We start from the raw sequence: 27,584 nt of genomic DNA, 5'->3' as shown, positions 1-27,584 counted from the left end.
ATGCTGATCTTGTGTAAAGTGCTCACAAATTATAACCAGAAAAGCCTTTTCACTTACACTTGCACTAGCTAGGCTGGCTCCTTCTCCGATACTGGTTTCTATATATACCCTTTCTTCGTTGGTTATTGTTGGATGTGCAGCAGGGCTCTCATAGGCATGAAGCAGCCAGAACATGTACCAAACAATCCCAAACATTCCTGGAGAGGCAGGAGAAGCAAAGCTCAGTTTAAAAACCCATAAAGCTCGGTTTTAAAAACCAAAAAACAATAAATCTCAGTATCTGCAGGCCTTGAAGTTTGTTTCAAGGGCCACTTAAACCAAATCTGTATAGAAATATGCCAGGGAAGAAAGAAAAATATGATAACTAACTCTGTGTATATTGTATGCCTGCTTGCAAAGCATTTGAGCATTTTGTGACTTGCATTATGTGGTGTGTATGGGGCAGAGAAAAAGGCAGAAGCAAAGCTTTATGTGGGACCCAGGGAAGGAAAAAAGCAGATTGCTCATAAAACTGTCATGATCTGTATGAAAGAACTTCACAATCAGATTGCAATGGCAAAACTTACGGCGCGTTCTGTGTCTCTAGAGAAAACCCATCTTAGCTGAGTTGCTGATGTGTGAGGTTGGGTTTGAGCCAGCTCTGCCATGTGCTAGGGGGAAAGCATGAGGTATCACAGATCACCCACGAGGCTGTACCCATTTGATGGGACCACTTTGTAAAGATGGCACTGCTTTTACCAAGGGTGGACAGCATGGGACAGATGTCTCAGGGCAGAAGGTTTCAGAGGCCTTCGGGTCCCCATCAGCAGCATATGCTGTAGCATTCGCTGTTAGTGTGCGCTCTGGCACACGTATCACATGAGCATTTGTGCTATAGAGCAGCCTTTGCAACTGCATACAACTCTGTCACTGGGTGACCATGGACTATAGCTTGGTCATTAAATTTTAAAACATTTTACAACAGATAATTACAAAACAAAAGCCTTCAGAAGCTGCAATAAGTAGGGAATAAATTGGAATACTCATTTGCAACCTCTTCATTCACCAAAACAACTTTGATCCATACTTGTTATACAGTTTAACAAACTGCTGGCAGTACAAATGTAGTCACAGAGATCCTTTATGTTAAGTAACTCACCATAAATATAAAAGACTGATGACCATCCTATATACTGTACCAGCACACCTGCCAGTGGCATGGCGACCACAGCACCTGCATAAGACCCTGAAGAGAAAAAGGATTAAGAAAACGGTCAGCTATGATAGGCGAGCCAAGCTCCAGTGCAGGTGTTCATGGGGGCAGAACTAGAGGGATGCTCCTGACTGATTGGCACCAAGATTTCTTGTGAATGTGGGGAATAGCAAGGCTACTGAAAAATTTAGCTCGGGGTACTGGGAAGGACTAGCCCTCACCAATCTGGGATCGTGTTATTTTGCAGCTAGAAAAGCCACGCCCTTTAGGTAAAAGAGATTCGCAAACCTGAAACTGATGGTAAAGCACCACGCAGGCATAAACCAGATGCACTGAAGTGGGGAATCTCACCTAATCCCGTGGCATACAAGGTGAGCTCCGGAGAAGTTAATGGCCCAAATTTCTGAAGCCTTCTTGGTGTCCAGAAACCCTGATGGTTGCGGATACACTGGGAGGTTCTTGTCATGGCCTCTAGCCACATGACCCCACAAGTGCTGTTAGCAGAGGGGTTGTCAGACCAACCCTGAGTCTGTTTAACCATGTTTGGTTCCTATCAGCGGCATGAACAAACCGCTGGAATAAATAGCCAAAAGTTGACAGGGAAAAAAAGGATAAAAAAAGTGATCTGTACCAAAGTTTCTGATTGGGAAATACATAATAATGGGGAAATACATTTCCTAGTGATTTGTACAAATAGATGAGTATTTAAGTGCTTGGAAAAGAATTTCCATGAAGACCCTAGGGAGAATTCACGCAATCTGGATATTCAGTTTCAGTGTAAGACGGTGCCAGCGTCTCACATGCGAGAAGTGTTTCTTTGAATTATTCTAGGAAATGAGATACTTGTGGTTTTGAGAGTATTACATACTTTGTTAATGAACATTTGTTAATGCTCTACTCATTAGCAAACACTTCTCTGCAATGGTTCACAGTGACCTTTCTCCCTTGTCTCTGTGTAATTCATTTTCCTACAGCAATAGCAAAGCCCCAGGCAAGAACACAGTGAGAGAAACCAGGAACCTGATTAATATGGAGTTTCCTAATTTGTCAGCTGCTCCTGTGCACCTTTCAAGTGCAAGAATTGGTGACCTGTAGCCATTGAAATGGGTGCTGAGCTGCAGGATGCCATCCTGCTCTACCCAGTGCTAGGATTTCAAGGAGAGAGCATTGAGGGTGGAGAGGCTTCTTTTTTGGTCTATTCTTCTATGAAAACACCTAGATAATCACTAGATCTTGGAGTCATCTGTAGTAAAAATAAAATTCCCATAATACGAAAAGTTGGGTTTTTTCCTCTTGTTCACTTCTGTTAACCCTTTCTCCTGCATTTAGTGCTGTGTTTTCCCTAGCCTTTCAGTTCTACTGCTGATGGACAGACTGTTTTTTTCCTGTGACTTTACATTTTCTGTTGAATATTGTCTCTTAGACATTCATCTTCAGCCGGCTTTATCTACCCACCTGTATTTCTTTTCATTGGTTTCTCTTCCACATTTCTCAACTGCTTACTCTTCAAAGTCCTACTATTTCTGATTTTTCTTCAGTATTTTAGACAACATTCCCCATTCCAGTTACGCTGTTACAATGGGAAGGGACACACCAAATACAGATGATGAGAGGTCTTAGAGGATGGGAAGGGACAGAGTGAAGTAACAGCAGGATCATTTCCTTCACTGCCAAAACAACGCATTTGAAATGAGAGCAGAACCATTCCTGCTCTGCACTCTGCATATCTGGACCTTTTAGGGTATGAAAGCAGAGGGAGTACATTTAGATTATTCCTTATCTTCTTACATTTAGCCATTCACCTGAATCCATCCTGGAGCTGGTAAGGAGATACTAACATCCACAGTTTTCCCTGGAGTTAGCAGATGACTGAAGATGACAGGGTTAGCCGAAGAAGATGAAGGCATTAGGTAGGAGAGTCTATGAGGAGGGCACAGCTCAAACTAGACCTGGGAAAGGGCCAGACAGGTGTGACACTCACAGTACCTTTGTCTGGCAAGAAACTGTGGTAGCACAGAGTCACCTCTGGCACCTCTTCAAAAACTGCTACCTGGAGAATGGAATTAATGTAGAAAACACTTTTTTTTTTTTTCTCCTTTTCATTAGTGTGGCTGGTAAGCAAAAAGAATGTACATTTCTGGAAGAATAAATTATAAAACCTCAGTATTTTTCCTGCTCCCTGCTTCCTAACAGGTTTAAGGCTCTTGCCAGAGGCTAGAATCATTCCCAAGGGAATGAGAGTTTGATTTCTCGCATCTTTCCATGGGGTTCCACTCCCAAAGTCCTCTGAAATTTCCCACAAGCCATCTTCCAGAAGGCCAGCTGTCAGCATTGGAAAGGGAGCCAAAGATTCATAGAATCATAGAATGGTTAGGGTTGGAAGGGGCCTCAAAGATCATCTAGTTCCAACCCCCCTGCCATGGGCAGGGAAACCCTCCACTACACCAGGTTGCCCAAAACCTCATCCAACCTGGCCTTGAACACCTCCAGGGATGGGGCATCTACAGTTTTCTCTGGACAATCTGTTCCAGTGCTTCACCACCCTCAGAGTGAAAAATTTCTTCCTTACATCTGATCTAAATCTACTCTCTTTCAGTTTAAATCCATTGCCCCTTGTCCTGTCACTACTGCCCCTGTAAAAAGTCCCTCTCCAGCTTTCCTGTAGGCCCCCTTTAAAGTACTGGAAGGCTGCAATAAGATCACCCTGGAGCCTTTTCTTCTCCAGGCTGAACAGCCCCAACTCTCTCAGCCTGTCTGCATAGGAGAGGAAAGAAGAAGAAGAGAGCAAAGTACAATCTTGGATCATAATTCAAACAAAGTGAAGCAGAACAGCTTGGTGGCAACAAGTTACATCATCTCCACTGCAGTATATTGAGCAGCCAGCCTGAAGTACTCAAAGTCCTTTAAGATATTTTTTAAGTGCATGCTTGTTTAGGAGGGCCAATTCCATATGTATAATAAATGGAATCTCTAAGGATGGAGCAAATGAAAAAACATGAATAAAGAAGTGTAATTTCTCTCATGTGACACCTCTAGACCCATTTTAGTCTACTATAAGAGCCATTCTGAGGGTTGGCTTTAAATTATACAATGGTGACATATTAAACAAAAAACCAAAACTCTGAGTTCCTGAGGCCAGAGTACAAGCCAAATGCAGCAAAGGGCAAAGGGTTTGCATTTCTCTTTTAAATAATGAAATTGATAAAATACGTCTAAAGGAATATGTACTTACATAAACCATATAATCCTATCGACTTACCACAGAACGATGTGGTGGCCAACCTGCTTCTCTCCAGCGGAGGAGCCCACTTACTCCACATCCCATGGCAGGCCGGGTAGGTGACACCCTGACAGACATGTCATGCATCATAATCATTTGCTTTCACTGCATTCCTACTTCAAGCAGTTGCTAATACTGTCCAACCTGTCTAGCTGTTTGCCACCATGGAATGGTGTGGGAAGGGTTAGGGTAAGCCTGGAAGAGCTCTGTTGTTTGAGTATGAAGATGTCAAACTGATTTGGATAATCACTTAAATGATAATGTGTTTTGAGGTAAAAATGTTGGTTAGTATGTGCAGGGATTGGCACAATAAATAGCTCGAACTGCAGCAGCACCGGAAACCTAAACTTTTTATTTCCTTTTAAGTAAATTTCAAAATATACATTGGTATGATTAAAAATTGTCATCTAAAATGAGTAACAAGTAAAACTGTAGATTGATCAGAAAACCTGACCGAAATATCTTAAACGAATTTACATAATCAAATCTCCGAAAATAAATGATGTATGAAAGGACCAAATGATGAGTGCTCTTACCTCCACCAGACCTTGCAGAATCCTTACAAACATCACACAGCCATAATTGCACTCTTGCTGCAGAAGGGATGAACATGTTCAGTGTAGATGTTAGAAAGATAGCTGCTCCAAATACTCTATGGAAAAAAGTACATGAAAGGGAGTATAATTGTTGTCTGCTTTTCAGAAGCGACACTGTTCTCAGGTACAGTCCCAGACACATCTCACCTACCATCATCTCACAGACCCAAATACTTTTAAACTCCCCTTATTGGCAAAAAGAGATAAATCCCCATATGGTCAATACATTTTCTCCTCTGAATGGAACACAAGATTTATAGATACTTAAACAAAGGTGCTGGATTTTTCTTTGTATCAGGGGAATAGATACGGGTGTTGGTACTGAAGGCTAAGCTGTTTATATGAGTCCTGACCTGAGAGAAGCATTTCTATCCTGGGAAGTACTTAAATTCTGTTATATCAATAGAGTTGAACTTAAATCAGGTAAAGTCTGGTTTAAGTGCCTCTTCGAGCATGGGAGTGTGCTGGTTAGTTCCGCTTGTTGCTGCTATAATGTATAACAGGACTGCTTAAGATCAACTCCTTTCCAGCATCACTTCTCTAAATAACAGCTTCAAGCATCTTTGTGACTAAGACTTAGAAGGGACATTTCCACAGCACAACTTCTGTGAAAAACATGACATAAACATTTTGTTACCGTGCTTGGGAAGCGCACTTGCTGCAGCTGAGCACAAGTCAGTCGAGGCTCTAAATGCACCTGGGGCCCAGTGCCTTTGAGAAATCATTTGCAGCCTCCCAAAAGTGAGCATCCATTAGAGAAAGAGGCAGCAGAAACCTCTGTGTAGCGGTAATGGATCCAAACAGCATCCCTGAAAGTCCAGGCCACTCAGAGACCCTGGGGTAACACTCAAAAGTGTGTCTGCCTCACACACTGTAGTCTGTAGGAGCTTTTCCCAACACAGACAAGAGCTTTTCTATGTTTAAATGAAAAGTCATGCACACTTACTGCCCTGTAACAATAATAAACAACAGCGGCACTAGACATGAAAGGCAGCTGGGCTACAGGACAGTCGTTTCAGCACAGCACGGGCTGCAGGTTTGCTGGGCACTGGTGCTGCAGTGAAAGCGAAAAGTGTCCCTGCATGTCCAGCCCGTGAAAGGACATCTGGGGAGCTCATTTGAAAACTGTGGGTACTGCACCATGAAAAACACCGCTGGAAACCAAGAAAGAGATTGGGAAGAAACAGTTGGAAAAATAATTGAAATTACTACCGTTAGTAGGAATGAGCTGTACTCAATTTATTAGATTTCCTATATCTTCACATCTGGCTGACTGAAGACTCAGATTTCCTTTCTGTGCAATGAACGGGGTTTAGTAGCTGCATCACACAATCTCTGAAAGAGTTCATTCCTCCAGTATCTGTGGAAGCTGATAGATATGAGGATCCCCTCCAAGATCATGTTACAGCACTGAAAAATATGAGAACTGACAGAAGGAGTTCTCCACAGCTGCCAAGCACCGTTTAAATTGAATGGATTACTGCTAAATCCTCAATAGTTTACTGTCTTCTTTGTGTTGTCTGCAATTCAAAGCAACCGTGCCTGGCTCCCTGCGAGCTGCCTTTGTGTGGGACATCTTCCATTCTGCAGATAGAAAGTGGCAGCGGTCAGTGGCCCTGGGGATCACAGCACTCAGGAGATGAGAGGTCAGCCCAAAGCTGCCCTGTCTTGCTCCAAGACTCAAGGTGACACCCTGAGAAAAAAGCAGTCCCTTTTGTTAAAGGCCCTCAACTCCTAGCTGCACTGATGTTAGCTAGCAGCATGCTGCTGATTGTGGACCATCATTCATCTTCCTTTTTCAAATTACTCAAATTCAGTGACATTTAACAAGTTTTGAATTGATGTGTTATGCGTGTGGCATTTCAAAAAGACACATGAAGCTTCATTCTGATATATGAATGTTATTTGATTTGAAATAGTATGATTAGGACAACAGCAGTGTTTCTCTCCTGTTTGATTTTTCTGCCAAAGACATACACAGATCTTATCATGCATAGCTGTTTATCGTACTCAACTCCAAAATATTTATAAACTTTTAAAAACTTTTGTTGCCATTCTTTTCTTCTCTTTTTTTTTTCTTTTTTTTTTTTTTTATTTAAATAAGTATTTCAGTTGCTTAGATTTGAGTCTGTTTTTTAAAACTTATTCACAGGAAAGATATGTTACCTCATTTTTTTAATCTATGGCTTATTATTCACAGTAGTATTAATGGCAGTATTACAGTGCAAAGAATATACAGTCAGAGACCAACACTCTTTTATCTAAATTCTGTACACCTATTGACAAAAACAACAGTCCATGCCTAGACAGCTCATAATCGGAATGGCAAGAATACACTCAAAAGATGAACACAGAAGCAAAGAGGCTGGGTATGCTGGCGGAGAGAAGTGACAAAGGAATGGATTTATATAGAAAGCAGTCTGAAAATCTGAGCTGGAATACAAAGCCTATGATCGTATCTTGACATTTAGGAGACTGCTTTCAAAGACAAGTAAACATTTAGCTGAGAAAGAAAGAAGCATTATTTGGCTGTCTATTATGATCAGTGAAGAAAAGAGTTTTGCACCTTACTTCCTTGTCAGTAGTAGAAAATATCAAGTCTGTTATCATAATGCTATTGACAGTCGCAGAGAATGGCAGCAAGTTATTTAAATTAATAAGCACATGAAAGAATAAGCTGTAAGGAAGAGAAAGTGTTTAATTATCTGAACAGCTAGCTCTGAAGACTGAGTTTCCAATCTCTGTTACTTCATTTAGTGCCAACTCTTAATATGCCTAAGTTGTAAAATGCATCAGTTATACTGAGTTAGAACCAGTCACTCTTCTGCTACTATTTAAAAGGGCAATTAGTGTTTCCACAAAAAGCCAGCATCTTTCCAGCAGTTCACTGCCATTCACACAGAAGAAGTTGGGCCCCATCATGACTGAAAATATCCTATTTCTTTTCAATTCATTCGCATATTCTTCTCTCCTCACTGCCATGATCCCAGCCAGCTGCCACTTTGGGATCAAAACAGACTTCTTCAATGACGGCCTCCTCTGCTCAGCAGGGTGCTGTTACTGGAAACTGATATCAGTGGGTGCCTTATGTTTCATGTATCCTTTTCACCACAAACAAAGACAAAATTACGTTTAGATGCATGTTTGAGAATAAGCAGCAAGTTAAAGGGATAGTATCACTAAAATGATTCATGAACTTTGGTGGAATGCAGACCTACACAAATTTGGACAAATGTATACATCAAACTACATGGTGTTAGATGGTTTTGGTGCAAAACCGTAAAGCACTCAATATTTTCAGCGGTTCTGAGATCAATTTGAATCCTGCTTTTATTACAGATCATTATTTGCAATAGAGAAGTGCCTAGGGTGGGGACATCTAGGTATGTTCAAGGTTGAACAGTGTTGAGTGGGATTTAAACAGATGACAAAAGAGTATGTACCTAAATCTCTAAAGTCAGCAATAGGATAGAATAATATATCTCATTGCCAGAGTGCAGTTGGGACAAAAGAAAGCATTTGTCTTTCTAGGGGTGTTGGGTTCACAGACTGGCCCCAGATCTCCTGGTTTCCTGCCTTGTGTCTTAACAAGTAATCCCACTGAAACAGAAACTCAGCACCACTGGTGAATCCACCCAAGCTGAAATTGGTTGGGTAAACAAGGAATAAAGCAAAAACATAAGAATTATCCAGATCTGTGAATCCTATTACTGCAATCAGAAATTCTTGTTGAGCTCAGCTTTTGGGATATTGTTGTTCCTCAGCAAATTCTAACTAACCCAGTTATGATAGTCAAATCCATGATGTGATGTTGTAGTATGGCAATAGATCGAGTCTGAAACTCTCATGGGGACAGAAATACAGCTTTCTGTGCATATACACAAGTACCTAAGGAAGCAGTGTGCTGACAGAAGACATTGAGCTACAATATGAACATGGTTGATTTTACTGTTTGCAAGAAAATTAAGGAAACAAAAGCCAAACTAAAAATGTGTTGAATTACTCAGCCAACAGCGTGCACATCTGTGTTTTGGGAACCTTCTGCTGCAAAAGCTGGTGGCAAGACTAGAAAGGCTGGGGAAATGATTAAGCTGAGATAACTTGTTTGGCTTATTTGGCAGATGGAAAAATACCCTGCTTAGGCACTTTTGTGTGTTAGAGAAATTAATAATTGAGGATGCTAATAATGTTGAAGAAGCAGTGCAAACTGAACTCTGAGCAACTTTTGGTTACGGACAGAGGAGAGTTGGAAGTGAACTTCTGTGCAATTCTATGAGATGACTCTGTCCTTTCCATAAGGGCATTTGGAAAGGCATATTGCATATGGTGGAAAGAACACCCAGGCAATCTTGTAACCCCTATAGCTCTTTGCAGAATGCAGAGAGCAAAGTATTTTGATTTGGGGCAAAACAACATAAAACTGGTCTTAAAGACCTTTTCCAATTCTGAAGGCATTTGTAGATAAGTAAGTGATGTCCTGTTTGCAGAGAAATGAATACTAACCCGCTTTTTTATCTGAAGATCCCAAACACCCTTAACATGCACATCTCATGACCTCATTCACAACCAGCTGTCTTCAGAAAATATCCCTCTCTTTTGTGATCATGTTCCAAGTTCTGAAGACTTTGTGAAGTAAAGCCCAAAACCAAAGTTATCTTTAACAGAATTAGCTACTTTTCTTACTCTCATTTTAAAAACAGTTGAATTAAAAAAAAAATCAGCCCACAAACAAAATAAGCATAGAAGAAATCTGTATAGATGCTCAGAATTCACCAAACAGAAATCTTCAGGCTCTGTTGGAAGTCCTAAGCAACCCTAATTACAGTCAGTACTGTATCCAGCCATGGCAAGGATATCCGTGTGCATGAGGATAGATTGTGTCTTCAGAACATACATAGTTCTGTAATTCCTACATGCCCAGCTTCAGTCACATGGAATTTTTAAAGAAAACTAAATTTTGTTGGAAAATTCTTTTTTGGTATTAAGTGGAGCTTAAAGCACTAAGGCAACTTCTGAAAGACAAATATTACAATCATTGTCTGAAGCATTAAGTGTGATTTTCCTAACATTCTCCAGAAAGCGTGTTGTTTAGAGAACAAGAAATGTGTAAATATTTGAGATGAATAAGCTACATTAGGAGAATCAGCAATAGACCCATAATGGAAAACAAGTCCCATTTTTGCTTACAGACATAAATACTACACGTTCAGTTTCAGATGTGTATTCCTGAAACATATTAATCCACTATTTAAACAGTGTAAAACAGTCATCAGGCTGTAAAGAAATCTTTTGGTTATTGTTTTCTTACCTGTTAGCAGCCAATTTGTTTGAGATGAACCCTCCTGGAATCTGTGTCACAATGTAACCCCAGAAAAAAGAGCCATGAATGAGTCCCACTGTCTCTGGATCCCAGTTGAATTGGGCTTTCTGTAAAGGAAATAGAAAAAAATCCAGTAAGATGAAGCATCCTCATCGTAAGAGTTTGGAAGTCACACAGGAGTGACCCCATCCTCTAAATCAAGGTAGCCTCTTTACACTGACTGGTGTTGCTGAGCTTGAATCCCCCCAGTTAAGGCAAAAGGATGTCAGATCCCATGTGAGATTACTGCTTTGCTCTTAGCTTTCGGCTAGGTAGATAGGAGGGGGAAAGGTTTCAGCCAGGAGGCAGCTAATGATGGACCTTCATCTTTGCCACTTGTCACTGCTTTCCCCTGGGCTGATTAGTCCTGAAACATTTGTTTTCAAGCCTGCGCAATGTTATCACAAGGACTTGATGCCTTTCAATGAACATATCCATTCCCCAAGATTGTTAAGGTTGCTTAGGTCCTTTGGGTTGATCGGCTTCCTGGTCAGGTCCATGGTTCTCCTTGTTAGGATCAAACTCTGACTATCCACCATCTGCATAAAGTGGCATGGGAGAAGAAAGGACAGGGGAGGGATGTCAGGGAGGGACAACACCTGAAGACAAGGCAATATAGAAATAAAACTAGGTAACATCCAGAAATAAAACTAGGTAATACTATCTAGCTGACTAGTTTGTCTTTTATTAAAAGTGATGCCAGCTGTAGGGCTGGATTTAGATGCTGAAGGCCATCCACAGGTTGGTCTTAGATAGTTCCTAGCGAAAAATATCTGCAGCCAAGAGAAATGCTTTCACCATTCACCTCACCCTTGGTTAACAAGCAGTTTCAGTCTTCTCAAGGCTCTTTCCAAACAAGGACATTCCTGTTTTCTGATGACCCTGTTTGACATACCTTGTTCAGAGGAGGGATAGCCAAACCTCAGGGCAAAACATAGAGGAAGTGAAGAAAAGAAAGGTGGATCCAAGGTGCCCCTCCTGCCCTCTGTTCTGGGAGGTCAGACAGGGCATAGCTTAGTATAACCACGCTAATGTGAGGTCACTGTCACTTTTTCTCCTTGAACCCTCAGTTCAGAAGAACTGTTTTGGAACAAAGAGAAACCACAATGTTTTTCTTCATGATAATTTTTGTGCTAATCACAAGGCTGGGAAAGGTGGCTAAGAATCATGTGAGGAAGCAGCACAGATGTCTTTTAGATTTTGAATTAAATCTGTCACTAAAACACTACAAAAACAAAATGAAAATTAGAGTGATAAACCTGAACATCTCTTTTTTCTGTATTACTTTCTGTGTGTAAAAAGAAGAATCAGCTTCCCCCAGTAGGCTGATTTTTTTTTCTCCCAAAACAAGCAAACTGAAAAACAATTCACCATTTGACCTGCAGGTAGAAAGATGGCATTAATTAGCCAGACATGTTTACAGAGGGTAAAGGATTTCCCTCCCTGTCAATACGCATTCTGACAAGCGACCGACTTTCTTGTGCTGAGTTACATTTCTGTTTTAAATACCTAATTTTCTACTAGTGATTTCCATCTTACTTTCTAAGTAGTGTTGATTTCTGAAGGCAGAAACACCATGAGACATGGTAAAAGTTCCTGTATCAGGAGGTGCTCATGGCCAAACAGAGTAATTTGAGATCTGTGAGAGAAGTTTGTCTGAATTTCCTTGAACTACCTCCTCTGAGCTTCCCACCTACACAGGTAAGTCCTTTCTCTTGCTCCAGAGTGAAGTATAGAACCAGGAAGACCGAGCAGCACCACAGGGAGCTGAATCAAACAATAAATACAAATTCAGCAGCAAGTCTAAGCAGCAGGAGCTGATCAGAGGAGATTGCAGATAAGGAAGAACTAGAACCAGAGAATCACAGAATATCAGGTTGGAAGAGACCTCAAGGATCATCTGGTCCAACCTTTCTTGGCAAAAGCACAGTCTAGACGAGACAGCCCAGCACCCTGTCCAGCCAAATCTTAAAAGTGTCCAACATTGGGGAATCCACCACTTCCCTGGGGAGATTATTCCAATGGTTGATTGTTCTCATGGTGGAAAATTTTTTTCTTCTGTCTGATCAGAATCTCCCCAGGAGTGACTTGTATCCATTACACCTTGTCTTTTCCATGTGGCTCCTTGTAAACAGGGAGTCTCCATCTTCTTTGTAGCCAACCTTTAAATACTGGAACATGGTGATAAGGTGTCCTCTAAGCCTTCTTTTCTCAAGGCTGAACAAATCCTGTTCTCACCACCTTTCCTTATACGGCAGGCTTCCCAGTCCTTTGATAATCTTTGTGGCCCTTCTCTGGATCCTCTTCAGCCTGTCCACATCTTTTTTGTATAGCAGGAACCAAAACTGAACACAGTATTCCAGGTGTGGTCTGACAGCGCTGAGTAGAGTGGGGTAATGACTTCTTTATCTCTGTGGGTGATGCCCTTGTTGATACCACCCAGCATCCTGTTGGCTTTCTTTGCTGCAGCAGCACACTGTTCATTCATATTGAGCTTGGTGTCTACTAGGATCCCTAGGTCCCTTTTTGCAGAGCTGCTCCCCACATGGAAACTCTTCATTGACTTTTGTAATCTTTTTGGAGTTTATTGAGTCTGATTAGAAACATTCTGCTTGATAGCTAGGAAGGGGAGAGAAAAACACTGAAGGACTGGCCATGGTATAATGTGGGAAGGGAAGGAATATTTATTTAACTCCCAGCCTTAAAATCGTAAGCATCATCTCTGGTCTTTACAGATCAATAACTCCTATGACCACGAGTCATGCAGGCGGGTGTACTTTTAACTTTGGGAATTTACTATAGAGAGTTTCTGCACACCTTTCTTTACCAAAAGTTAAACTATCTGGAAGAAAACCTGAAGAATAATTGCACAACTTTTCATTCATCTCTTGAAACATGACAGAAAGTATCTGCCTCTCTGGGAGATGTGATTTGTTTTAGGAAATGCGCTGGCAAACAAAGCATATCCAAGGACTAGGGGAAGCCTCCATTCTCTGGGAGATTCTGATGATACTTTGTCCTTCTGTAGTGGCTTTTCTCCTAGATCTCAGCACATAGGGAATCATCAGGTCAATATTCCTGTGAACAATTTGTTGGGACAGAGATATTCAGAAATAAGCCAAAAGGTAGAGCAAATGTAAAGGTTCAAGTTCAAAAAGTCCATAAAGGGACTCACAATATCACAGCCATATACCAAGGCAGGACTGGGGAAACTAAGGTATACATTGAACCTACAGTTCCTTGGGTGTGTTGTTAAGGTTTGTAGGCATCTGCTTTGAACCACATGCCACCTACGGTAAATCTGAAAATAGCTTGACACCTAGTGCTGAATACCTCTAGGCAGCAGTCTACATTGTCAGTAACTTGCAAAACCCTTTTGCCTTTTGCCAGTGACTACTTTAAGGTCTTGAAAGTCATCTACTGATCTGAATAGAGTGAGTGCAGATCTACATACAGCAATTAACAGTTCCTTCTGTAGCAGCATCAGAGCACGCTTCCCTGAGAGATAGTAATAGTAAAAGCTTCTGCTTCAATTCTCACATCAGCTACCTACATTCTCTATGACATTGCAAATTCTCAGATGTCACAGATTTTTAATCTAACTTTGACACCTAAACAGGAATTAAGCACCTCCAGATCTTTGTGAATTGAGACTCACGTGCCTCACTCCCTCAGTTTTTGATCTATGTATACATAGTACTTTGATATACAGCACTTTGATTTTGCAATGCGGTCTGCTCAGAACAATGAAAGGAAGATGTTTTCTCACCTGCAGCTCTGGTTTTCCATTCACATAAACAGTATTATTGTTCACCATTTCCACAATGGCAACTCCCAGGTTGCACCTAATTCCGAAGGAGATGCAAAAGCCCAGACCGCTCATTATCGCAATGATGTAGCGCTTGGGCAGCCCACAGCAGTAGCAGTCGCACGGTGCTGGCTTGCGGGTGCTTGCCTGCACGGGCCGCCCCTCCTCCGTCAGCTCAATGTGATCCTCCTCCACGTTGGTGCCATCGATTCTCCTAAATTGACGAAGGAAGAGAAAACACCTTATTGTCTCAGTAAAATTTTGCTGAAATTAAGATGGGCAGTTACATGCTCCGGTCAGCTGCTAATCATCTGCTTGCGAGGCGTTTTTCTCTTGGTTGTATGATGAGTTAATGCTGGGCAGGCTTTGAAGGGTTAGCATAGACCACGCTTTTTCATGAACAACCTCTAAAGTTTGCAAATCCAAACCACCTAGCCAGACAGCTAGCTGGAAATGTTCACAGGCTACTCATGAGCATATTATGAAAGCTAAATTGAGCTCTGCTGTGATAAATTCTGCTAGTGGTTAGGAAAATATACATATGAAGAAATTAATCATAATTTCTAATTAAATCCATAAGCAAAGCTGGCAGTAGGTTTCAAGAAAAGGGCAAATACAGCACAAAGCATGCTTTTGCTCTGCCCAAAACTCCCTGTGAATTTGTTTTCACCTGTGAGACAAAAATCAGGGCTACACTGAAGAGAAGAAAAGGCTCTGGCATCACAGTCCCTATTTAAGATATAAAAGAGCCAGGCCTAGACTTTCTTCACTGTGAGAGTGGTGAGGCACTGGAAGAGGGTTGCCCAGAGAAGTTGTGGGATGCCCCATCCCTGGAAGTGTTCAAGGCCAGGTTGGATGAGGCTTTGAGCAACCTGATCTAGTGGAAGGTGTCCCTGCCCATGGCAGGGGAGTTGGGACTAGATGATCTTTAAGGTCCCTTCCAACCCAAATGATTCCATGATTCGTTACCTGAAGGGATTGAAAGCCATGTGTTCTCTGTTCTCTGAAAAGACCTTTCACCCCAAGGACTTAGGTCTCTGCAAAGTGAACCCCTGCAACTCCTGTTATTGAACATGTTGCTCTTTGTGTAAAATGTTAATATTAAATGAGATCTGAAGGAAGACAGTGACTTTCTGAGCTGTTGATTCACCACTCCTCGGTAGTGGAGGTTGAAAGGGCTTTGCCTGGGATGAAGTTCGGTGTGGAAACTGCAGTGCAGCTGGGAGGAAAGGGGCCAGGCATGCAGGCTCTTCCTTTTACTCAGGATAGGAGCAAACAGTACCAAACCATTTCAGCCTGCAAGAGGTTGCCCACCAGCTACTAACTAACGTGGGAGAGAAGCTCATCCAACTTTGTTCATCCAGCCTTTCCTTTTCCTACAAGCACCCCAGCTGAGAGATTCATACTAAACAAAATGGCACTTCCATGTAATCTAGAATTGCACAATAGTGTAATTAAAAATTAATTTGACCTCCCAATCTGGTTGGAGCTATTAGCATCCTGTGCTGCAGGACCAGGAAGTGTCTCTGGTAGAAAAGGTGAGGTGAGAAAGAACTGAACACACATCCCTGGACCAGAGCTAAATACTTTCTCAACGTTAACTTCCCACGTATTTGTCTTAGGTACAGAATATGGGTTTTCTGACGTGTTGAAACACTTAAGCACACGGTTAGCTGTGAATTCATGACTAGCCTGCTGAACACTACTCACGAGCTTAAGCGTTTACTAAAGGGAAGCCCTGATGTGCAGCTATGTTATGAAGCCTTTCAGTTTTGTCATTGCTCTGAAGCAGTGAGCTCAGGATCCAGCTCCTTCTGTGTCTGCCATGGTGTTACTCTCAGTACTGTGAAAATATGAGCAGTTACTTAATCTAAAGGAAGTCCAGCTTGCCATATAAGATGATGAAGCGATTTCATTCATTCTTTTCTGATAAGGAGTAACTTATTTCCTTCTTTCACATATCTGGCTGAGTGTATTTGAAATTTAATGCACTTTGGTTTTCCATATACAAATCAGCTATAAAGAAGTGTTGACAAAGCATACGTGGATGGGCTACACCTGGCTGACCTACACAGTAGGTGGTTGAGTCTTTAGAGAGAGCAGCGTTGGTTTAATCACAGCTTTCTCCAGATGCTGTAAGTCTAATGTATTACCCATAATCTAATGGATAGTACTCTATACCAAAGGTTTTGCAAATATAGGTGGTAAGTACGGCTTCCAGGGGTGCACTTAAAAATCTTACCGTTTCCAGGCTTTAGAGCTACAAGCTAACTGGTGTGTAATTTACTGTATTATTCCTTTTTACATCACATCATAAAACCATTACTTCAGCCTTAGTCTTAGCAAAAAGAAAAAAAGCATTTTACAGTCTGTCAGCTCACACTTCCAAGAAACACTAGAATCAGAGTGTTTCAGGCCAGAAGGGAACTCCGGGGTTATTTGATTTAATCCCTTGCTTAGAGCAGTGCTAACTGCAAAGTTGGATCATCAGCTCGTTGCCAGGCTGGAGAGAAGGCTTTGCTTTAAAGCAAGGTAACACAGGAAAAGTGATATTACTGTGGTGTTGTTGAAGGTGATTGAGATCTTACGATTCACTGGCAGGGAAACAGCATTTGCTAGTGAAATGAGAGTACAGAGAGTAATGCAGTCAGGCACTCTTTAAAAAGAAGACATCATATATTCCATGCTCTGTGTGCTAAGATAGGTAGGTACGAACTGAAGGAAAATGAAAAAATAAAGACCTCAGAAAGTGAAAAGACAATTGAATAATTATTTTTAGAACTGTTGTCATCTCAAAAGAGTTATTAACAAACCAAAAGAAGTAATTTAATTGTCTTCCTCTAACATAGTCTCTGATATTGATTGGATTAATCAAAGCACAATTTCTCAAATCTTTATACCTTTACCAGGCTCTCTATTTGTAAGAGAGATATTTAATTGATGCATTATTTTGGGCAGCTGGCAAAGATGAGACACATCATGCAAAGCCAAAACATCTGTTCTGATCTGGACGTTTTCAGCAGGCTGTCAATTCAGATAGGCATGAAAACATCCTTCTGTTCCAAATTAACTTTTAAAAGTGGTGAGACAGGACTAGCATTACAGGCCAACATTGCCTCTGCAGAGAAATTGTTTTGCTATTGTATTTAACTACTCAGTAATAAAAGCAAATTGAGGACTGATCCATGACCCCAAATCCTTACAGTGTATTGTGTACCTCCAAAGCTTAGTATTAACTCCTCTATAGCAGATTTGTCTTGGAGAAAACTATTTTGCAATAATGGTCCAAAAATGGAGCTGGGATGAAGCATTAGCAGTGCAGACATTCATAGAGCCAATATTTGATCTAGATTTTTGGTTTTATTTTATTGAACAGGTATATAATGAAGGTATGGCAACTCCATGAGAAGATAAGAAACATATCTTCCAATTGATCTGTATATTTTGGTAGTGCCACTGAAAATTTTCACTTGTACACCAATGATTTAGAAGAAAAACCGCTTCAGAGCCAGTGGTCTTCTCTAATTATCTGACTCACGCGGGAGAGGGTTTTGCTGCACGGGAAATGTTCAGTTCTTACATCAATCTCTTGCCTTTTTTCATCAAACATACAGCACTGAGCAAGTAAGAAGAGCTAAGCTAATTGAAGATAACTGCATTCATGTTCTGTGTCCAAATGTCATAATAGCTGTATGCAAAATTTCTCTTCTTTATTGCATGACTTTACTCTGACATATACAGAATTTTGGAAGAATGAAAGAAATTTCAAAAATTCCTATCAATAACAAATACAATCCCTAGAACATATGTACATTCAGCAATCTATATTTTTGGCATTTTAACACAGGAATTAGTTATTTCTTCAAGTGATGAAGCAGGTGAACTAGAATCATACCATTTTGTTTCATTTGATTAAAAACACACAAAAACTACAATAAGGGGCAAATGTTAATACTTGCCATGTGTCAGAACACATTCTAGAATGACTTTTACCAGATATTACAGTCTTTCACAGGCAGCTGTAGCATAGTCTTACACAACATTCAAACCTCACACCTACAAATCCGGCATCAATCATCACATGGCAACAATTACTGATGATCCTGGCATAACTTCATGAACCTACACACTGACTATCAGAAAATGTCACTTATTGAAAAGCAGACACAATCTTCTAAGATCTCTTTTACTCTCTAGGGATTCACCCAAGTGATAATTTTTCATATAAAATCCTGTAATTGATGCATTGGTACAAAACCCCAGTACAGACAGGCAAACTCTCTTAAGTTGCTCAGCACATGGGAACTCTGGCTGGTTTCTGCATGGTATTTGCATAAAACTCATGGTATGCCTCAAACATATGCCCCATGAGACTGCACCTCACAGGTGCTGCAGGGCAGCCTTGCAGTTTCTCCTCAGCACAGCCTTGGCGCTCTAGAGGGATGTCCCTTGGGTACTGCCATGCTGCACGCGTGTATTGTGCCTTTGCACTAATGCCATTGTACAAGGGGCCTCACACGACTCGTGCACCAGCTCAGCCTGGACACTCCACATTGTGTTCAGTGCTGCATGGTCTACAGTGCACTAAACTCTCTGCACTTGTGTGCAATGAAAAATTTGAGAGTCTATGATCCAGCGCAGGTGAAGGAGCCCTGTCCAATGCAAGGGTGTATCACCCAGCTTCAAGTTGCAGTTTTTAGCAGTTTAGGCTGTCTAATTCATGAAGGGACATCTGCAGCAGCCAGAGCTACACATATCAGGGTCCAGACTACATACGGCAGCTGTGCGACATGGTCCATATGTAACATTATCAAGTTGTAAACCCACCTAGTCATTTCCACTTCATCAGTAAGCCCACAGTTGCCATTAGCTGGTCCAAGACTTCTGAAATCCTTAGAATAGGCAGAACATGAGATTTTACTTTAGTTCATGATTTTTTCCTTGACTACACTAAGTTCACAGAAGGCCCAAAGTGTTTGTGCCTGCCGAGAAGCTCTGCAGGAAAAGCTTTGTTTTTTGGAAAACCTATAAAGCTTGTGGACCTCTCAGCTCTGATATCCATTCACTCAAGCCTTGAATCCTCTAATTATTTTTTTTTTTGCTGCCCTCCTGCATTTAACTAATCAAGAACAAACCCAATTCTGCATAAAAAATTATTTTGTACAAAACATCTACAATATTTTCTAAAACATCTCAGATCTCACTGAGACCACTGGCAACAGCCTAAAGAAAGGACGCCTCTTGGATCTCGCCAGTTCAGACCCCCTTGCCTCCCTTCCAGGATTCAGCTACCCTAAAGTAACCTCCTGTGGGAAGACGCTTGTTTTGCAGCACCCACAAAATAATTTGAGGTTGCTACACACCTGTGAGAGGGCAGTAAGTTGCTTTATGCTGTTTGGGCTTTAGCACTTGAACTTGTCTGTGGACAATCGCTATGGAGCAGCTGGTATCCGGCAGCTGGTTTAGCCAGACACCAGCTTCTGGATCTGCTCTGTTGTTTTCAAAACAAAGGAAATGTGGTAGGAAGGCATAGATTCGTCACAGTTACCAAAGCTAAAAAGTATTTTTCTATCCATTTCGCTACTTTTTATCCCGCATCAACACATGGCAGGCAGTGAAATCAGACTCAGAGACCTAATCAAGAATGTGCATTGATATAATTAGTCGCCTATAAAATGCTGGAAGAGAAACCAAATTCTTTGCTGATTTGTACCATATTAAAGCCAATCGGATTGGATGAAGAGCAAAGTCAAGATTACAGCTTTCACGTAAAAATAGAAGTGTGTGCTCTTATTTGTAGGCTAAGATGCAGAGAATGAAGTTCAAGTTAAAAACATGCATGTTTCATTCCTTATAGAAACCCTCAAATATGACTGCATTATTTCGTAAGAAACTGCTCAACTTGCAGCAATTCTTACTTAGATCTGATTGCAGATATAATAAAAAAGCTTTTATTATTTTTTTAGCACACCTAAGAAAGGTATTAGCATACATATGTTTAAAACAGAAAATAATTAAGTCCAGCAAACTTTCCGGGTTTGATTCAGTAGCAATGTTGCTGAAGTTGGATGCTAGTGTTATCAACCAAGTAGCAACCAGCATGACATCCTTGATATATAGCTACATGAGGAGAGTAATCTGGATAATTTAAAGTTTGCATACCATTTCCACGTAGCAAACCCAGTGTATTGCCACATCACATACTCACTAAATATAAACCCTATATATATTTGGTCAAATTGGTCAGCAGAGTCCACAGTAAAGAGAATTTGTGATTGAATAAATTAACCCCATGTTTTAAAAGAAAAGTAGAATCCCTGGAGTTACTGTAGAGTATCGTAAAAGTAAAAAAAAGCAATATGTCAGACTTGATCTATAACTGTAAATGAAGAAAAGTTAAGTTGAAACTGCATGGAACACAGATACTTTGTTCACATGGTACAGAAATAGTGTAACTGGCAATCTACCAGTGCATATTAGTAACTTCTTTAGAAGTGTACATGCTTATTTTCTTGCATATATATGCTGTAGTATAATACATGTAAATTATTATACACTTTCTTGTGATCAAAGGCATGTTTAGATGAGCCAAGAGCTGTATCTGGACTCAAAACAGCAAATACAATTAAATCACTAAAAATACATTCAGTTAGAATGTTGACCCGATCCACACAAACATTTAAAACATTTAATATCAAGCATGAAAGAAATGTCACTGAACCCTCTGGCTCTCATCTATTGGTTACACAAAAAAAATGTTGTCGGTGGCCACTACTAATAGAAATAATATTCAATTTAAATTGGAAATCTTCTTCCCTTTATGAAGCTGGTCATTTGTTACATTGTATTTTCATTTATCAAAAAGTCAAAATCTTTAGGTTTGTTGTTTCATAAACTGTCAGATTAAGATAAATGTCTTTAATCTTTTTTCTCTTTTTGCTAGCAAACAGCTGCTTCTTTTTCTCTTTTTAATTTGTAAGTCTCAGTAAACACATTCATACACATCTCTACTTAATACATTCTCTCATACTGATTTGGTACAAGATTTTCAAAAAAGCCCCTGTAATTTAGGAACATTAAGTCTAATATCAAAAGTGGCATCATTGGGGAGTGTTAATTTCCACTAAATCATCAGATTTTCTCATGCAAGTTAAACCACAGAATTATTCACATTTAATTATTTAAAAGTTTTTTCATTAAAACACTTTGTCATGCTCTTTGTAATATTAGAACACTATTTTATAATTTATTTTCACTTTTTTTTTGTTTAATATAAATATTCTATCATCTATGGTCATATGCTGTTGTAACAGTGCTCCTTTTACATCTTCGGTCTTGCATCTGAACTCAGATAGTAATTTTGCAACTCTAAATTTTGTTTTATGTTTATACATTTCCCTATACTTCATTTCTCTTTAATAAATTGAACCAATGGACCTGTCTGGGAATTTTCTGTTGGATTTTACCTTCTCAGATTCCCCAGCGAGTCACTGACGGTGTTCTTCACCTCCTCCTTTCCTGGGTTAAAAAATCTTTCCTTCAGTGAACCGAATCCTTTGAAAGGCATTTTGTCTTTCTTCTTTAGTAAATGCTAACAAGCATTCACTTCTGCTGTCATATTTCCTGATGCCAGACTCGGGAGCCTCTTCCAGTCCCCTTGGTGACCTCTGCAATAACAACCAGTTGCTCAAGAAAGGAGCATGGAAGGGGAAAAAAAAAAATCAAACCAGATCTTCCAAAGCCAGAAAGTCAGTCGGGAAGAGCTCTGGAGCAAAACCCCTGGGAAGCGCTCAGGGACTCGGCGGTGCACTTACAGCAGCTCTGCCACGCATCTGCACGGGGTGGGGTACCTGTACAAGGACAGCGGGTCCAGGGGCTGCAGCCAGCAAGCCTGAGGGGCTGCGGAGGGCCTGTGTCGTGTCCCTGGGCAGGACACGGCTGCCTGCTTCACGGGCGAACCTCAGGCTGGCTTGCTGGGGCTCATCCTCAGTGCCTGCCTCCCTCTCTCCCTCCCTCCCTCCTCTGCCTCTTTCCCGCCGAGATCCTGTGCAAGGTGATGCTATAGTAACAGACACAATACCTGTCCTCCAGCCACTCCAGTTCATTAATAAGACCTCATCTGTGATAAAGGCAAGAATATTAAACATTTACAAGTGCTTTCTGCAGGGAGGGAATTATTGCAAGCTACAGTTCCCGTTCACTACATACCCTGTGCCCAGATGAGCCCCTCTGCCTCAAAGCACTTGCTGGTTTGAACCCAGAGCCACCTTCCTCAGCCTCACCATTTATTATTGATGTTCCTGAGCCCTTGGGCAGACAGACGCAGAGGTGCGTTGGTGCGATGCTGTTTGAATATGCAATGAAAGACCAGCTACAAATTGAATGCATTGTGTTTTCGAAACACAAAGTGGCTGAAAGAGGTGAACCCATCCAACTCAGTGTGACTTCATGATGGCAACATACTTTTCCTAGCACGGTGGAAAGTATGAAAAGACTAGTGGAAATGGAGCCTGCCAATACGCTCGTCAAGCCTGCTTTGGAATCCTGTCAGCCCTTCCCTGTTCCAGGTTGTCAGAAAAATGGAGAGCTTTGTATTTGCCACGTTCCCCTTGCTCTCCCAAGGAAAGTTAAATAAAGGGCCTGTCAGTGCCTCGTCAGGCCACCAGCAGGAGAAGATCAGTTTCCTCTGGAAGTCGCAGGCTGTGAGTTGCCGCGCAGGTGGGGCGGGTGGTGATCCCTGTGATCCCCTTCTCCACTCTGCCACCAGCCGCCTGGTGCCCTTGAGCAAGCTGCTGCAGCCCTGCTCCCTCTGTCCTGCCCTGTACTCCTTATCCTTCCAGATGCAGGGGCTGTGCTTTTCCCCCTAACTTCTGTTCGGAGCTTGGTCTGCCCAGGCTCTACCAAGAGAGAGAAAAGGAAAAAGAAATCAAGAAAGTGTTTCCTCCAGAGAAGCAAACCAGGTCCAAGTTGTTTCAACTTACAGACTCCTCATTTCAGTGTTTGAACTGAGTGAGTAGGATTGAGTGGGATGTAAATCTGGGCCAAAGCAGCACAAGGACTATCTGCCCCCGATTCCTCCCCTGGCTCCTTGCATGGGCCACAAGTCTCTGGGTTTTAGATGTCTCCATAATACAAATACCAAACGTCTGGATTGTCCCAGCTCCACTGCGAGGAGAGGAATATTGGAAAAAACACTTCCTCATGGTTAAGTGAGGCAGGCAAGGACCCTGCACTGAAATCCTTTATTCTTAGTATAAATATAAAAAGGGAAGGGGGAAGGGGGAAGGGGGAAGGGAAAAAGGGGAAGGGGAGGGGAGGGAAGGGAAGAGGAGGGAAGGGGAGGGAAGGACTTGGGAGCTGAGGGAGTTTCTCCTGGCTGGAGTCTTTTTTTGTTGCAGAACTGGTTATGGTTTCTTTCTCCTCTTTGAATAATTCATGTGCTGTAGACCAGTGTTGGAAAACTCCAGGCTCAGCACAGCTAACACACGTTTGCCCTAGCAGACAGTCCTCCCATAGCAAGCAGTGAGAGCAGCCAGGGCCATGGGACCAGCTGGCTCCCAATTCTACATACCCGGGAGCCTGTAGCAGGGCTTCTCTGGATGTGTTTCTGTCTAGTTGGGTTGAACAGCAACTGGTCTCAGAGGCAACTCAAGGACTGCTGGTAAACCCTCCCTGCAGCACGTCATGCTGCCCTGGGAGTAGCTGCATCTCCTCCTCCTCCTCACACTGTTCAGACCTGATATTGTTCATCCCCACAACCGAGCAAGAGGAGGCAGTTTCTCCTGGTTCCACACTCTGAATCCCTGGCCCTGAAGCACCTTGGCCCACTCAGACATGCTGATAGCCAGAGCAGCATGTTCACCACTGGGGAGAGGAGCACAGGCCCAACACAATCACACACACACATTAAAACAAGGTCTCCAATTTTCAGAGGGCACACAGAAAACAACCTCTAGCAGGCTAACTGCCAAACATCAGGGGCATGTATGCTTGCAGGGAGATACATGTATGTAGAAGTGTATAATGAAATTGTCTTCCATTTACTCAAACATCTATTTGCTAAAATTTGGGATAGTTTCCTGAATGCTCTCAGGGCAGCTGAACACCTAAAACCATGTAAGAACCCAGCTCCAAACTGGAAATAGTGCAAATCCCAGTGCAAGGAATTCACCTTGAAAGACTGAGGGCTCAGGTTGGAAAGTGGTGTTCAAAACTAGTAGCTCCCAGTAGCTGTGGAACAGAGATTTTTAGTTCCCTCTTCTTTCTGAACTTCTGTTCCTGCTTCAGTTAAACAGAGCCCAGAGCAGACACAAGAAAGGAGCTATGCTCAAATTTCGTGCTTTGTTCACTTATCCACACGTTCTCTAAGTGCATTCAGCACGAAAGTCTTAAGTCTGTCCTTTGTGCATTTGGGAATGCGTCAAGCAGCTCCCTCAGAGATGCATCCTGGCTGGCACCTGGCAGGGTACGATCCTCTCAGAAGTGGAGAGGTTCTCATTAGCAACATTGCCCACCTCACCACCAGTGGAATCGCACATTTCTCACGGCAGATTTCACCTCCCTCTCCTCTTTAAGCTTTACAATTCTTCCACTGCCTGATGTTCTGCAGTGGCCCCTTTTGAAATTTACTGATCCTTTCCCTAAAGCTTAAATAAAGGGCATTACTCATTCTTGCTTCTTGGCAGGGAGGCTGCTCAACAGGAGCAGCACTGCTTCTCCACTTCCTCCTCCCCAGGTTCATGCAGTATTAAAATGCCCTGACTCTGAAACACAGCGGCAGTGTCACAGCAGCTCTGCAGTGTCCTGCTCCTCTTGGGGCACCGTCCACAGGGGTACCCATTTTGGAGCATCAGCTCTACTCTGCCTTAACAAGACCTAACGTGATAGCCCATATGGACCCAGCTGTCATTGTTCCTACTTTTATCTTTCCTATTTTAACCCCATGCCACAATTTTCTTTCACAGAAATTAAATTACCCCATTGTGATTCTCCTTCCGGTATCTCAGACCTTCTTAAAACACAATGTATTATTTCATATCATCAAAAGCCTGCTCCTGGCAAACTGGAATCTAAGCCCAAGACATAGTATGATTTAGGCCTGCACTTGCAAAGAAATACTTTCCAAAATTAAAACTACTCCTGGGTTACACATATTGTAGTTACCACTGAAACTACAGACTCATATCCCCAAAGACCTCTAGTAAGGCTGTATTAAAACTGTATTTTAGAGCCAGTATGGACATAAAACCAGCATGAAGCCAGCCACTGCCGCGGGCTCGTATACTACCTGAGGTAACAGTGCTCAAGAATAAAATGAGTTGTAAGAAAACTTGGAAACCGGTCAATCACACATATAGGAGTTGTACCATTCTAAAAATAGCTGTGCCTTGCACACACAGGGCTAGATTCAGGATTACGGATTCCCCTTAAGAAAACTAAGCATAAAATGTCAGAGCTAGCAATAAATATAACTCTCACCTGGAAGAATAGTTTCTACAGATGCAACTAAATGCATACCTAGAGGCTATCTAATTTGTTACAGTTATTTCTTTTTTGGAAAAGCCTGAAAAAATCATCTCTACGGTACTCTTCCTACTGTTAATTCCTCAGAATAATGGTTGGGGTAAAGTCTTTGCCACATTTAAAGGGAGAATTTTTGCTACTGGTTTCAGTGCAGACTGGACAGCACACCCGTCTTATGTGCAAGTGTCATTCAGTCAGCGTGCTTCTGTTAACTACAATTCTTAATACAGCCTTGCAAGCAGCCAATTTTCCCAATGTTTGTAAAATATAAAATTTTGAACTCTTTACAAATATTTAATCATCGTAGTAATTCATGCCGTGACACTAATACCCTGGGAAAGTCAATTTAACCTTTTGGTGTGTCTGCTGAATTAACATAAAGCTGCTTCGCTTCATACTGTGTGGTCGGCCTTAACAATAACCAAAGGCTGCTGGGGTCCTCCAGTGGAAACACACACAAGCGCAAAGTGTTCTCACAGCCTGGGCAGTCGTGGTCAGACTCAAATAACCTTGTTAATTTTTAACTGGTTTCTTTCCAATTCAAGGCCATGTGATTACATCCCTGGTGCTCATGAGCTGCTTGTTGGATCACAGTTTGTTCTTGTTTTACTCCTTTGGAGGACTTTTCCTTCGATAAAGTGAGTTACTTATCTGTAGCTCTGGGCTTCCCAGGTCGCTTTGTCTTTTTGCTCTTAGCAAGAGCTCAAAAGCTAGAAAATCTGGATGCCCTGTCTCCCTAACTTCAGATTTCTTAAAATTAAATTGAATTAAAACATTTCAATGTTTCACAATTAAGCCTCTTTGGAAGTTTTAAATATCTCCTTTTTCTTCCAAGCGGAACAAAGCAATGAAGCAGAAGTGATGTATACTGGTTTCATCTGCACGTAGTTACCATTGGTATACTTCGATGCCTATAACAGTGTGAGTTTGACAACACTTTTCCCATGGACAAGACCTCGGTAAAAGTTGTCTGGTAGATTCGTTGGTATCTTGTCAAGTGTGTGCGACTCTGCTGCCATTTTTTAATTAAATGTAGCAACTTAAGATCCTAGAAATTTTTACTCCTGTAAAAAGGGTTGAAGTCGACTCAAAAGTTAAGAGAGAACACAGAGGAAGAGTCAAGATGATCCCATATGTTTTCTTTCAGTACAGCACAAAGCTAACACCACGTTCGAGGCCCAAATGAATCACAGGATTATAGCTTAGAGAGCATGAGAGTTGATCTCTAAATGGGTTTATTTTACCCTCTTCCTTTCTGAAGTTTCAGGGAGCATTAGAGCCACTCAATCTGAGACTGTCAAATTACCTCAGGAGGCAGAGCATCAAATAAGGCAAATAAAAATCCTCCAGTAGGAGATAAGAGTTGCACTTCTCCTGAGACAGGGGCACAGCACTCAGGGAATGAAAATGCTCAGATGATTCTTGCCTATGGTCAGCTTCTTCAGGGGAGGGATCACAGCAGCCTTAGCTTTCTCCTGAAACTAATTATCTCCAAAGAAAAAATGTCAACCATGGATTTCTTATAAAAGTCACTTTCATCCATTTCCAATAGAAATCACTATTGTAGATACAGTAAATAAAAGAAACAAGAAAAGAAGTGTCCAGACACAAGAAAAAGAACATGCATTTAGAGATGTTGCAGAAGTAGCCATGTAAAAACAAGTGTGAGTGAAGATCATTTCATTCATCATGTAACTGAGTACCAATCAACCAGATGGATACTGAGCGATAACACTTTTCAAATCGCAAACCTTACCACACTATCTGCTTGCGGGAGCCCGTGCCAGCTACATAGTCCCTGGAAACATGGGGTTATCAGCACTAAG

The 27,584-nt window shown here is 41.6% G+C and overlaps 1 protein-coding gene across 1 annotated transcript in view; it reads right to left on the bottom strand.

Annotated features, from left to right (window-relative positions):
- Positions 1-21,802, bottom strand: part of SLC17A8 (solute carrier family 17 member 8) — a 29,763-nt gene extending 7,961 nt beyond the window's left edge. The window contains 8 exon segments of the mRNA XM_086610055.1: positions 60-197; positions 1,139-1,225; positions 4,452-4,539; positions 5,009-5,056; positions 5,058-5,124; positions 10,377-10,495; positions 14,197-14,449; positions 21,702-21,802. Of these exon segments, the coding sequence (XP_086466181.1) occupies positions 60-197; positions 1,139-1,225; positions 4,452-4,539; positions 5,009-5,056; positions 5,058-5,124; positions 10,377-10,495; positions 14,197-14,449; positions 21,702-21,802 (901 nt within the window).
- Positions 21,803-27,584: the final 5,782 nt, after the last annotated feature.

The sequence above is a fragment of the Tauraco erythrolophus genome, chromosome 4 (assembly GCF_009769465.1).
Source record: "Tauraco erythrolophus isolate bTauEry1 chromosome 4, bTauEry1.pri, whole genome shotgun sequence".
Taxonomy (NCBI): domain Eukaryota; kingdom Metazoa; phylum Chordata; class Aves; order Musophagiformes; family Musophagidae; genus Tauraco; species Tauraco erythrolophus.
The sequence above is the reverse complement of the archived record's forward strand: the minus strand, read 5'-3'. Positions and strand labels throughout refer to the sequence as shown.